General features: G+C 34.5%; 1 protein-coding gene across 2 annotated transcripts in view; it reads left to right on the top strand.

Annotated features, from left to right (window-relative positions):
• LOC138695094 (C3 and PZP-like alpha-2-macroglobulin domain-containing protein 8) overlaps positions 1 to 14,945 on the top strand; it is a 976,398-nt gene that overhangs the window by 905,723 nt on the left and 55,730 nt on the right. For both annotated transcript variants that reach the window (XM_069819482.1, XM_069819483.1), the window contains exons 12-13: positions 1,586 to 1,817; positions 5,144 to 5,294. In XM_069819482.1, coding sequence (XP_069675583.1) covers positions 1,586 to 1,817; positions 5,144 to 5,294 — 383 coding nt within the window. The remainder of the gene's footprint in view (positions 1 to 1,585; positions 1,818 to 5,143; positions 5,295 to 14,945) is intronic.

The following is a 14,945-nucleotide window of genomic DNA, read 5'->3' on the forward strand; positions in this document are numbered from 1 at the left end:
TCACTTCACACAAAGCACTTCACTACCTAATCACTTTTAACCAGATTTTGAGAGCATACTTACTAAAGGACCAATAAAATCCAAATTTTAACCTGCAAAATGTTTTTGGCTTTTGATTTTTTTTCTATTTTTTTTTTTTAGAAATATTTTCAAACCCACGTTTTTAGTAAAAGATCTCAAATTGCAAGCTACTTTTTTGTTACATTCACAAGACATAGAGAAACATTTTTATGCATTCATTCTATGAAATAGTCGGCCTGGGTAGCTAGTCGGCATAGCGATGGCCTTCTATGCTCGAGGTTGCGGGTTCGATCCCGGCCCAGATCGATGACATTTAAGTGTGCTTAAATGCGACAGGCTCATGTCAGTAGATTTACTGGCATGTAAAAGAACTCCTGCGGGATAAAATTCCGGCACACCGGCGGCGCTGATATAACCTCTGCAGTTGCGAGCGTCGTTAAATAAACCATAATTTTAAATTTTTCTATGAAATATGTCATTTACTCGCTTTAAAAAAATTCATTGCACTTTTAAAATATATTTTTTTTCCTAAATCATGAAAAAAAATTAAATTAACTAGCAGCATTTCTTACAAAATAAATGCATAGAAATATGCAGCTACCTAATAAATACTTCCAGTAGAAATTTAATCCAGACTGATTAATATTTGGCTCAAAAACGTTGGTGTTGAATCAAGAAAAATAAACTTACGGAAAAATGGATTTTAAAATAAAATGAATACATACCTATTGAAATTCTTCTCAATTACATTCATCTAGTAATTTCAGGGAGTCAACTTTAGAACAAAAAGTTGCTAAATTTGTAATGATAAATTTGCAAAAAAAAATCTTTAATTAAAAATAATTTTGACAGCTCTTCCTTAATTTTTAATGTGTTATTTTACGACACTGTATCAACATCTCAGGTTATTTAGCATCTGAATGAAATGAAGGTGATAATGCCGGTGAAATGAGTCCGGAGTTCAGCACCGAAAGTTACCCAGCATTTGCTCATATTGAGTTGAGGATACTATTACAAAGAACTTGCTAATTTCTTAGATAACAACCCTGTAATATGAAAATAGGGGTAAATAAGTATATTGTAAGTTCACAGGGCTAACGGCTTCGAAGATGGGTACCTGGTTCTAATGAAGTGCACTGGTAGCAATTTAACATGGGGGCATGAGATAGTTACTCTGCCAGCCATAAAAATTCACTTCAATTAAATCCCTAAGGTAAAAAAAAACATCATCAAAAGAGAGCACCATGCCCCCCAAAGCTTCCGGAAAGGCTGCAAAGAAGGCCGGCAAGGCCCAGAAGAATATTTCGAAGGGTATTGAGTTGAGGGAAAACCTCAGAAAAAAATCTCAACCAGGTAACTTGCCCTGAACGGGATTCGAGCCCGGGCCACCTGGTTTCGCGGTCAGACGCGCTAATCGATTCTTCCTTAATTTAAAAAATGTTTAAGCATATTTGTAATTAGAATATTGAACTAAATCCATTTGGAGTATGAAAATATGCATCCTAAAGAAGTGAAATAGTCAATAAAAATATTCTGGAAAATTCAGGCCGTTTATGTGTTACAGTGAGGACATGGCTCACCACAGCCTCACCATAACGGCCCCCCAGGAGCCCGGCAAGTGGTCGCTTTGGGCCCTCACACTGTCGCCCAGCGTGGGGCTGAGGTTCTCGTCGCCACAGTCAGTCACCGTGTTCCGCCCCCTCCAAGTGGACTTCAAGCTCCCCGCGAGTCTTCGAGTGGGGGAAGCTGTCGAAGTGGACGTCAAAATTGGGAACAACATTAACTCCTGCATGGATGTGAGTTCTTTTATTACATCTTGGTACTAAATCAAGAGCACGCACAATGCTTGGTCAGTGAAATTCGTTTTCTGTAGAGTGAAATTTTTAACATGTAAAAGAATAAATTAATCGTTACTGAAGGAGGAAATCGTCAGATTGTTCTCAAACACTGGATGTCTTTTTTGTCATAATATCCTATATTCCGCTAAGATCCATAATAATAATAATAATAATAATAATAATAATAATAATAATAATAATAATAATAATAATAATAATAATAATAATATATAATTTCAACTGGTAATGGAAATTACGGGAAAACGGCTGAACGGATTTTAATAAATAACCCCTCATTTTGAAGCTGGGAACTCAAAGTTTTTCAGAAAAATAGTAGTTTTCAGTAAAATGTCAATTTTCCAACATAATTTTCCTATTTTCCAAAATCCATCTGTCGTCAGTTTTGAGAACTAGCTGATTGCATTTCAGAATAAAACAAAACACACACTACAGTAAACAATATTACACGAAGGCCATGATCTGCAAGAATGCTGACATATTTAGAGCTCAAATTAAATTGGTTATTAAAAACTTAACTTACTAAAAATAATTTACAGGTTCGATTCTGTGGTGTGTAATTTTCTGGGTACAGCTGTGTATTGGATATTAAGAACTACAAAACTTGAGGTGGTTTGATGACATTATTACCATTAGAAATGAAATATTATTGTAGTTAATGCCATGATGTGACTATTTTTCATTAATTATGCATATTAATGCTATATTGATGATATGAAAGTGAAACGTTTTGGGGTTATATAAGTAGATGTAGAGAATAACTTAAATTAGATTTTGATTTCTATATTTTACTGAGTGGCGGCTATATAGTATATTATACAGTATATGTTACTGAAAGCTATAAAACTTACTTAAGATAATAATAATATTAAAAATCAAATATTTTTATAGTTATTAATCAAGTGGGGTTGGGTCTTTTTCATATATTTAATGGCGGTGTGGTGTAGATATTTATATACGTGGTTCTCTTCAGTATAGCTCGAGAGAGAGTATCTTTAATTGTTATGGAAGCAAATAACTTTCAGAATGTCTGGTATTCTTCATTGAAAATAAATCTGAAAAATGTTTATGTCAACGTCTAATGAACTTAGTTTGCAGCATTTGCTGCACAAGCCACTAGTAATATATCATTGTAACTACAAATGTCTTAATTAATATTTCACAAAATAAAAGATTTCATCAAGAAATATCTGAAATGCAAAGGCGATATAAAGGAAGATCATCATCCAGCATGCTTGCAGACTATTGTTGGTTCCTCGTAAAAGACAGTCCCGGGTCTAGTTATAAACAGAAGCCATCTAGAAAATTCTTTTAAATGCAAGTTCAAATTTCGAGATTTTTCTCATTATAGCCTACGCATGAAATATTTTTATTTTTGTGTTTTTTGTGTTTTAAACTATGTAACATCATTTTTGTATCCAGTACACATTTTTTTTAAGTATTATGAGGTATTTTGAATCCCTAGTCTATTGTAATTTTATCAGTAGCAGTGAAAAATTAAAAAGAGAAGTTTTTTCATTAAAAAAATTCAATTCATTTTCTCCGGAAAATGGTACGTGATGGTGCAATTTGGGTTTTAAATTCAGATTTAGGGCACACATATTAATAATATTCACCTATTTTTATTTCGAAACCTGTTTAACATTTATATATTAGGCATTGGAAACAAAAAATGGATAAGCTACAGTGATCCACGGTAGTCCTGTAAACCACTGAATAGAAGACTAGTGTTTTCGTAGAAGACAAGTTATTTTCTCTGGACCAAAAATACAACACTAATTTAGCAAAAAGATTAGTATTTTATCGTGGATTAAATTTGTGTTAAAACATCTTAACGGACACTGACTGAATTTTGAAACTTTTAAAGTTTTTTATTAATTTCTTTCAAATTCGGCGGGTTCGTTGTGTCCAAATTACAGTACCAAATTGCATCAAGTTTCATTCATTAGTCCCTTAGATATTAATTTCCATTTATTTTAATTATATTAAATTATGCGTAAATTCAAAATATCCCTGACGGCTTCAGAATTGTTTTTGTTTTTAAAACTTTTCTGTAAAGGTCTTACATTTCATGATTAAGAAAACTGCTTATAAACATGTTTGTGCGAGATCGTGCGTATTTGCTTGGTTTCCGCACAAAACCAATCCGCGGAAAGTCTAAAATTCCACATTCAGTATTCCCAACCTAACACACATAACAATTCCCCTCTTCTTACCGCTTAAGCGCGACATTAATTTTACTGCTTTAGGCTTTTAACATATTATTTTTAAAGACGTTTAACATAGTAATAATTATAAATTGGAAACTTACCACTGCAATTTCACCTAAATTGCACTGTTAATTATTGTTTTTAAATATTTTCAAAAATTAAGTAAACTCTACAACTCCACTAAAGTTACTGCATTCGTGATGCAAGTAACATTAAGGAAGCCGTGAAAAGATCAACAAGATTCCATAGACTGGGGGGAAAAAAGACAGACGTACGTATATCACGGCCTGCTGGAGTATAGTAAACACAGAAAACATTTTAAAGCAACAATGTAGAAGATAGATATTTTTGTTTTGCAAATTTGCCGTCATTGAACAGAAACCAAGATGGAGATTTCATTGCAACTAATTAGAAATTCCTCTTTCAGGTATGTAATAAACGCTCTTGTAACGCATATTACTATTTCTTTGTTCTAAAAAATAAGTGGCGTTATTACCTTCCCTGCAGGTGATAGCGCCAGTATGAGTCATACTTTTATTTACTTGTATTGTTGTAAAACCTTGTCACAATTACAACTTTTGAAACTGCATTCCACAGGAAAGACCACAAATGATCAATATCTAAAATATCAATATTATTGTCAGTATTTCTGATCAGCTGTAACCCATTTTTTAATTGACAGCGTTAATATCTTCACTCTACGTATTTCGCACTTTGATGTTACAAAAAATCCGGGCCTATTTATCAGTAGTGAATGAATTAGACCTCAAAACTGAACAAAACGATGGACAGTGAAGACTGGGAAGAGGATAAGTTGTGGTTTTCCTGCTTGCATTTCTGTCCCCCTCCGAAATTTCAATAATCCGAACAGACCCAATTAGTTCGGACTAGCGGGGTTCTACTCTATTATTCCACTTCAATGGTATCTGTGTATTTTAGTCAAAGTCTAGAAACCTCTTTTCTCATAAACACAAACTTCTAATCTCGCACTTAGCATAATTAAAGTAAAATAAACACGTGTTTTTCAGATTTAACGTATCTTGACATTTTCTACAGGTAACAGCATTGCTGGCACTGAGTGAAGGGGCCCACTTCCTCAGTAACGGCATGCTGTACGTCACAGAGAAGCTGAGACTCGGACCTCATGGGGCAACGTCCCTAGTTGTGCGAGTGGTGGTCACCAGCCCAGGACTGAAGAACATGACAGGTAGGCAAGCGCAGTGAAGGTAACTAATTCCATATGACAGCTATCAAACATTAAATTTGACTTGCACTTCACTATTCCAGCTAAAAAAAAGTCTTAAGTTCATTTTTGATTCATTCTGGGAGCCAATTTGCTATCCAACTCCGGATACATTGCAGCCTATTCGATTATTACACCCTTGTTTATGATTTTTTATTTTCGGCTTTGTTCCCCAGAGGTCTCTGAGGTCTGACATGTCCTGCAAACATATCACTAAGGTTCGGATAAAGTAGCTGTATCAGGATAGGCTGTATAGCTGTATAGGATAGGGCTTTGGCTTCCTTCAGACTAAGTAAACACTACCCCCTTCCACTAGCTGAAACTCTACCTGATGGGAAGAGCGCTACTCACCCTCGTAGATAAAACATCAGTGATGCAAAGAAGTGTTGACTCTGAAGTCGAAATAACAGCAAAAAAAGTATAGTTAATGTGTAGCTACAATAAATTAAAAATTAATTAACTGTTTTTCATTTATTTCAACGTGAGGCTGATATCATCGCACTAGTGTGATAAAGTATTTCATTACGACATTTTTACGAATGTCATAAACTTAAATATGTAATAAAAGCGGGTAAAATATTAAATATGATCAAAAATGAGAAAAATGAGAAACGTTGAATTTGTACTGGTAATGGAAATTACGGAAAAACGGCTGAACGGATTTTAATAAATGACCCCTCATTTTGAAGCTTGGAACCCAAAGATTTTCAGAAAAATAGAGTTTTCAGTGAAATGTCAATTTTCCTACATTATTTTCCTATTTTCTAAAATCCATCTTTCATCAGTTTTGAGAACTAATTAATTTCATTTCAGAATAAAACAAAACACACACTACAGTACAATAAACAATAGACTATTACACGAAGGCCATGACCTACAGGATTGCTGACATAGAGTTCAGATGGCTCAGATTCTTTCACATCATAATGCCAATATGTCGATCTTCATTTGTGTAATTTTTTGATAACGTATAAAAAATAATTTACAGGTCTCATTCTCTGGTCTATAGTTTTCCGAGTACTATTGGATATTAAGAACTACAAAACTTAAGAATGTTTGATGATATTATTATCATTAAAAATGAAATATTATTATAGTTAATGCAACACATAATGCTATAATGATGATATGAAAGTGAAACCTTTTGGAGCTTTAAGTAAGTATACGTAGAGAAACAATATTTTATATTAGAACTTCATTTCTATAATTTACTGAGTAACGGCTATATATATGTTACTGAAAACTATAAAACTTACGTAAGGTAACAATATTGTTATTAAAATGAAATACTTTTATAGTTATTAATCAAGTGGTGTGGGTCTTTTTCATATATTTAATGGCAGTGTGATATAGATATTTATATGTCTGATTCTCTAACTTTCCTTGGTAGTAATTGAGTTATGTTTCTATTTTAGCTGCGTCTTTAAACTACATAAAAATTAATTTCATATTTCTTTGGTTTAATCAATTAGATTTGTGATCGCTGCCAAGCATATTTTGTTGTAGGGAAAATAGCATGCCATTTCACTTCTTGCTCCGTGATGAGTAAGTTTATTTCCCGCAACCAGCAACGAATGAAACACTGAAACTGCTAACGATTTACGATGGACAATTTTATTTAGGGCGCATATAAGATTCTACAACTCTGACATAGGGGAGAGTCGGGTAGTATCGGACATCGGGTAGTATCGGACAGTGCGTTTCTTTCATCTACTACCATATGGTAGTACCTGAATGACATGATTACGTTTCTCTATGCGACGTCACAGAAACGCAACCATATCAATCAGGTACTATCATCGTGTGGTAGATGAAAGAAACTCACTGTCCGATATTACCCGCTGTTCGATACTACCCGACTCTCCCCTATCATTCGCCTCATTTTCCACATCTCAGCAATAGATTCCTCACAACAGCCTATATTGCAGAAAATATACGGGATAACATTCATTGTTACACAAATTAATCCAGCAGTATTTGATAGATCAGTATTGTCTGGAGGAAGCGCAAAAATTACAGTTCCTAAGAAAAGACGAAAAGGTGTTACTTACTGATAAAATAAGAGGCCTACAAGATTTTGTAGTCTCTTGACCACCTCAGCAAGATCTCTTAATGGAAAAAAAGTGATTCTGCCCTCTACATTTCATGGTAGTTCACGAAACATGCAGCAGCTATACCAAGATTTTGAGTCTTTTGTTCAAAGCATGACAAACCTTACATTTTCTTAACTTTCACATACAATCCGCAATGACCTGAAATAGCTACTGCTTTACTCCCACATGAAAAACTCGCTGATCGTCCTGACATTGTTACTTGCGATTTTGCATTGAAACTGAAGAATTGAAGACGGATAGGTTCAAGGAAAAGTATTTGACATAAAAAAAATCATTCAGAGGCAGTATGTTTCACTATTATGGAAGCAAATAACTTTCAAAATATCTGGTATTCTTCATTGAAAATAAATCTGAACAATTTTTATTTGAACTTCTTATGGACTCAGTTTGCAGTATTTGCTGCACAAGCCACTAGAAACAGTATAAATGACGAATATAAATTTACGTACTAACATCGTGATTGAAGAAAGAATTGTAAAGAGAATTTTAAATAATAACATTGAGAAATTCATGCGTAAATTTTAAAGCTGAAAAAAATTCTTATGAAGACAATTCAGGCATAATGCTCAAAAGTGGTAAAAATTCATCGAATAAAGGAAATACTAACGATCATTTTAGCTTGTTATTAAGGACCGTGCAAATTAAAATGAAACAAATGCTACTAAGTTGACTGCTAATTCTTGAACGCAGGAGGTTATTTCAAGCTTGTAATGACTGTGAAGATTTTGTCATTTAAATTAACATTTAAGTTACACAGAACACGATAAAAAAAAAACAAGTGAACAAAGTAGACGCTGGTTGAGATGTGGCGGTGACTGTACAATCCATCTTGCAGGGGCGCGGGGTAGGGTCATTAGTACCTGTCAAGCCAAACAAAAACCAGCTGAAAGGAACTCCGAGTCCCTGGAGAGGAAGGAAGAAAGAGACGGAGTGGCAGGATTGATTGCGAAGTTTCGCAGAAGGGTGGGGGGCAAGTTTCTTAGAGTGCTTTTGGAAAACTTGATAGTGATCCCTTTTATTTTCATTTCACCCCCTCCCCCACGTCTTCAACGCGCTCTATTGAGGTAATCCCATCCCAATGCTGTCTTCCTACATTTAAAATCTAGTTCCGCCGTAATCCACAGCTTGTAGCAGTGAATGATGACGGAATGCAGCTCAAGAAATGAATTCAGCGGATTAAAGTTATTACGGGTATAGAAAGCGAGCGCTACAATGAAAACTCTGCTCCGACACGAAAGGATTTAGCACCTGACAGTTCAATCAAGATAAATTGTTTCTCAATATTTTTCATCAGTCATTTTTATTAAAGAAAATAATTTATCTCGGGTTGTTAGAGTAATTACTTATAATTCTCGAGATACTAGGTTCGAATCCCTGGCCAATTTTGGACAACGAAATGTTTCGTAATTTTTTTTTTTTTTTTTTTTTTTTTGCGTCTATCCAGAAACTGTTTGATTACTATGACACTCTCTTCACTTACCTTAAGGGGAGAGGATGGTATTTTTTTAAACTTTTTGTGCGAGATCGTGCGTATTTGCTTGTTTTCCGCACAGAACCAATACGCGGTAAGTGTGAAATACCACATTCAGTATTCCCAACGTAACACACATAACAATTTCCCTCTTTTTACCGCTTAAGCGCCACATTCATTTTACTGCTTTAGGCTTTTAACATATTATTTTTAGAGACGTTTAACATAGTAATAATTATAAACTGGAAACTTACCACTGCAATTTCACCTAAATTGCAATGTTAATTATTGTTTTTAAATATTTGCAAAAATTAAGTAAACTCTACGACTCCACTAAAGTTACTGCATTCGTGATGCAAGTAACATTAAGGAAGCCGTGAAAAAATCAACAAGATTCCAGATGCCGATGTTATTATTGCAATATGTTATATAAATAATATTGTTAAAATATTAAAATGAAAAATAAATCACTACATAACCTTACCGTTTGTTTTAAGTTCGCATTTATAGACTGGGGGGGGGGCGGAAGACAGACGTATATCACGGCATGTTGGAGTATATTAAACACAGAAAACATTTTATAGCAACAATGTTGAAGAAAGATATTTTGGCTTTCCGAAGTTGGCGTCATTAAACAGAAACCAAGATGGAGATTTCATTACAAGTAATTAGAAATTAGTCTTTCAGGTATGTAATAAACGATCTTCGCACAAAATAATGTACGATACACGAGCGGTATGTTTTTTTTTCATGTTCTCGGAAATTAAAAAAGCTCAACTACGTTTCGCTTTTTCAATCTTTTCCTCGAACATGAAAACGTCAACATACCGCTCTTGTAACGTATATTACTATTTCCTATTTGGTGTAAATTATTAATTTTTTGTATATACAGAGCTCATAGCTGTGGCAACTCAACTAAATAAAAATATTTTGAAAAAAAAAATTATTTGGGGGCCCAAATTTGAAAAAAAAAATATACCCAATGCAGGATTGTACTAAAACCGATATATCTAAACCGTTTTTAAAGATAGATTCAAACAGATTTTGCAATGTATTTGCAAAAGCATGTTCTACAAACTGTCTGTAACAGAATTTTGATATTAGTCCCTACGTTTGTAAAATAAACAATTAAAATTTAGTAACAATTTTCTGATTTCCTTTCTTGCAAACAAACGGGCGTATTTTTAAAATGAAATCCATTAACAAAATTCTGTTACAGAGAAAAGTTTCCTAATAGTCTAAAGAATGTGTGTTCTAAATTTCATGCATGTATCTTTAATAGTTCAGAAATTATATCCATTTTGTCTGGCAATGTAGCAAAAAAAAAATGAAGTTACTGGAAACCGATAAAAGCGGGCGTGTGATTTAAAAATCCATAGCGCAGGAAGTTTAAAAATGACGTCTCAACCTCCGATAAGGGCACAAATACCTACAAAATGTTATGCAATGCATTCCACACATATCAAAGGGTATTTTAAAGAAAAAAAAAATTTTGAAAATTTAATTTACCGGAAACAACAATAAAAGTGGGCGAGTGATTTAAAAATCCATAATGCAGGAAGTTTAAAAATGGCGATCCACACATATCACACGGTATTTTAAAGAATTTTTTTTTTAAATTTAGTCATTTTCCATCAAAAATACCATCCTCTCCCCTTAACATGAGACTAACAGACTACAGTGTGTTCATAATGCATGACTAGGCCCCGGATTTTATGTAATATGAAAGTGCGAAATATGTACATAAAAATGTAGTAAATATCGGAGAAATATGTCACTAAATATGTAGTGTTAATAAAATATGTAATTTAAAATCACTATTAATTAATGCATTAAATTCACAAAAATGTCGTCACAATTTAACTGGTCAGTTGAAGTGGAAGGATGCAGTCTGAAAAGTCGATTTGCCATTTCCACCCCATTATATAGTTTGCAAATACAACTTGTTTCTACAGTAATTTATGCTTTTTTCTTGTGTCTTAAGATTTCATAGAAAAATATTTAGACTATCTGTGGCACACATAATGGTATTTTGATTTACATGGCACCCGACCCAAATCCTTGCTAATAGCCTACTTTCAATTTGTAACAACGTTATATGACAGGAGCAGATTCTGAGAAAGCAAAAGTTCAGAATTGAGGCACTCCAAACTACTATGTTTTACAGAAAAAGTGTTAAAATCCCTAGTTTTATGTTTATTTGTTTATTTATAAAAGAACTATTCTTTTAAACCAGCCTTAGAAATTGAACTATTTTCTATAGTTGTGAACAAAGCATAACGAGACCAGTACGGACCCTCCCTCTTGTGTACTTACTTACTTACAAATGGCTTTTAAGGAACCCGAAGGTTCATTGCCGCCCTCACATAAGCCCGCCATCGGTCCCTATCCTGTGCAAGATTAATCCAGTCTCTATCATCATATCCCACCTCCCTCAAATCCATTTTAATATTAACCTCCCATCTACGTCTCGGCCTCCCTAAAGGTCTTTTTCCCTCCGGTCTCCCAACTAACACTCTATATGCATTTCTGGATTCGCTTATACGTGCTACATGCCCTGCCCATCTCAAACGTCTGAATTTAATGTTCCTAATTATGTCAGGTGAAGAATACAATGCGTGCAGTTCCGTGTTGTGTAACTTTCTCCATTCTCCTGTAACTTCATCCCGCTTAGCCCCAAATATTTTCCTAAGCACCTTATTCTCAAACACCCTTAACCTATATTCCTCTCTCAGAGTGAGAGTCCAAGTTTCACAACCATACAGAAGAACCGGTGATATAATTGTTTTATAAATTCTAACTTTCAGATTTTTGGACAGCCGACTGGATAAGATGTATGGTGGGTCCCTATCACCACGGCATGGCGCGTCCTCAGGTTGCGGATAGAGGAGACGGCCTCCAGATATGGAGGGTAGCTGCGAATATAATTGAATAAGCAGTCGTGGAAAGCCGATAAGGGGTGGTCCTCCTGCTTGGGGGGTTGGGCGAAGGGCTAACAACCCATCACCGTAAAAAACAGCTTGTTACGAATCCCTCTTGTGTACTATAATAAGAAAATAAGGTGGCCCTCCAGTCGGAGTAACGGGGCAGGGACTTTAAAATTATATGTCCAAATATATATATGAAAAAAATTCAATAATTTACTCTGAAAAATAAAACGAATTTAATAAAAAAAAATTAAAAACTCAATAATTGCCTAGATATGTACAAAAATGTTACATTCTTTAAATAATATATGTTAAATATGGAATATTACTAAGAATATGTAAAATGAAACTCAATTAGAACCATATCAGAACCACAAATCGCCGACATTTGTCATTTTCAGTAGTCTAGAAGTAAAGGAATTCAGTATGTAATTACATAAAAATTCGGACTCTGTGCATGACTGTTCGATTTATTTGCAACCAAAGGCGCCGACATCTTTAAAATATTGGGAAAGGGTCAGGACTCTGCACTAAAGTTCCAGGAAACTTCAAAACTTGTTTCTAAAAAATTCCTTAGTTATTTAAAAAAAATAACATAGTCTCATTTTCATGTAATACTCATGAAAATTGCTTAATTCAAAATAGTTCAAACTACGGTCCTTATGCACTACCTTTTCCACTGACGTAACTCTGAAGAGACTTTTGAGCTGGGCCTATACAATAAATTTGAGTTATTATTCCTAGTAAGAGCAGGCCTATAAGTTCGTAATAACGATGTATCGCAATACTTAGTTGAACTCCGATCCTTCCATAATATCGTCATGTGAATGCAAGAAATAGGTACCGGTAACTCGAAATTTGCGTTTTTTAGTTACCTCTTTTATAGCATAGCAAAAATCGCACAAAATGTAATGCAAGAACTTGGTAACTGATCGAACGATACCAGCGACATCTATTTTCCAATATAACAAATAGGTAAATTAAAACCGAGACATATTCCTTAGTGCAATAAATAAGTAAATAGACAATGCCACAAAATATGAAAAATCAAGTTACCTAGTTCTTGCATTCACACGACGATATATCAAGTTCCAAGATGGAGATTTCAGTGCGAGGCTTGTGACAGAAGCCTCTAAAGACATTGCTATGACCATGACTTGCAAGCGTGAGGGGGAACCGGGGAGGAGGTATCGATTCGCTACAGCTCAGTGTGAAACGCGGCTAGCCTCTCTGTCACAATACTACGTAGCGCTATATTGGTGTTCTGTGAATGCGTTTCGTTGTGTTACATATTAATTTTGTGTAAAATAGCTCATATGGAAAGAACATTGAGGTCATTATTTGTAGAATTAAAAGAGAAACCATTTTCAAGTTGGACGTATGAAATTACAAAGATAGAAGATCGACACCATATTTACATATTAAAATAGCGGATGGAGGAAGAAAAAAAATAGAGATTTTCATTTTTCATGGTAAAAGAAATATACTTGGCTAACAGAAAAAATACATCAGTTATTCATAGATTTCAAAAAGGCAGATGACTCTGTTAAGAGAGAAGTCTTATACGTAGAACTACTTCATCTTTCGTAGAACTACTTCCTCTTTGTTTTATACAAATCTAGCTTCAACTTTCAGATATCCTCGAAAGTTTCAAACCATGAATAGTACCTTATATAGAGTGCAATGAATAATATTGTATTTTGTTTTGTAATTAAAAAAATATATATATTCTTATAGAAGTTGATATTACGAAGAAACTAGTTCGATTAATTAAATTTTGTCTCAGTGAAACATACAGCAGAGTCTGTTTAGGCCAGTTTCTGTCTGACGCTTTTCCAATTCACCGCGGACTAAAGCAGGGAGATGCACTATCACCTTTAATTTCTAACTTCACTCTAGAATATGTTATTAGGAAAGTTTAGGGTAACAGAGAGGGTTTGGAATTTTTAGGGTTACATCAGCTGCTTGTCTATGCGGATGACGTGAATATGTTAGAAGAAAATCCACAAACGATTAGGGAAAACACGGGAATTTTACTTGAAGCAAGTAAAGTGATAGGTTTGGAAGTAAATCCCGAAAAGACAAAGTATATGATTATGTCTCGTGACCAGAATATTGTAAGAAATGGAAATATAAAAATTGGAAATTTATCCTTCAAAGAGGTGGAAAAATTCAAATATCTTGGAGCAACAGTAACAAATATAAATGACACTCGGGAGGAAATTAATCACAGAATAAATATGGGAAATGCATGTTATTATTCAGTTGAGAAGCTTTTGTCATCTAGTCTTCTGTCAAAAAATCTGAAAGTTAGAATTTATAAAACAGTTATATTGCCGGTTGTTCAGGGGCGGCCCGTCCCTATGTGCTACAGTGCTACAGCACAGTGATAATTTTTGCTCAAATAATGTATTTGTAATACCAAAGTATCTGATCTGTCATTTAACAATTTCTCGTGGTTATATTCATGACGCATTATCGAGTGTTTAGTCTTCGCTCTTCGCTCTTTGGTGCCTCAGGAGGTTCGTTGTGCTACTCTGAACTTCATATGAGAATGTAGACATTTATGCGCACGTGCGAAGCTGAAATCACTGCTCTGATTGGCTATTTTTACGCGGGAAAGTGCTGTAGTCAGCTTCAGCACAACACAGCTTGGAGATTTCAAAAGTAAAGCGTAACGAAAGAATGCTTGTTTGTGGAAGAATTCGGAACTATTTACAATGTATTTGGTAATTCAAATATCAGACTGCTGCTGCCATCTACCTGTAGGCCTATGAGGTTCCTCCTGAATCAGCTAGCAAGCGACGGAAAATGGAATCCTAGAAAATTGAAGCCAAGGAAGTATGTGACTGTATAATTCAGGAAGCTACTCACCGTTTCCAGTCTTTAAGCTACCTAGACGCAACAAAATTGTTAAACAGCAAAATTTTTTAGAATTTTTCGTATAATTTTCGTGAACGCGAACTTGAAGTTGCTGTCAACAGCTATACTGTACTGAACAAAAGAGTGTTAAAGACACAACTTGGAGTTCTATACGGAAAACCCGACTTCCAAAATATAGATGTCTGTTCAATTGTTACAATACATAGTCTCCAACAATTCA

Source organism: Periplaneta americana, chromosome 2 (genome assembly GCF_040183065.1).
Source record: "Periplaneta americana isolate PAMFEO1 chromosome 2, P.americana_PAMFEO1_priV1, whole genome shotgun sequence".
Lineage (NCBI taxonomy): Eukaryota > Metazoa > Arthropoda > Insecta > Blattodea > Blattidae > Periplaneta > Periplaneta americana.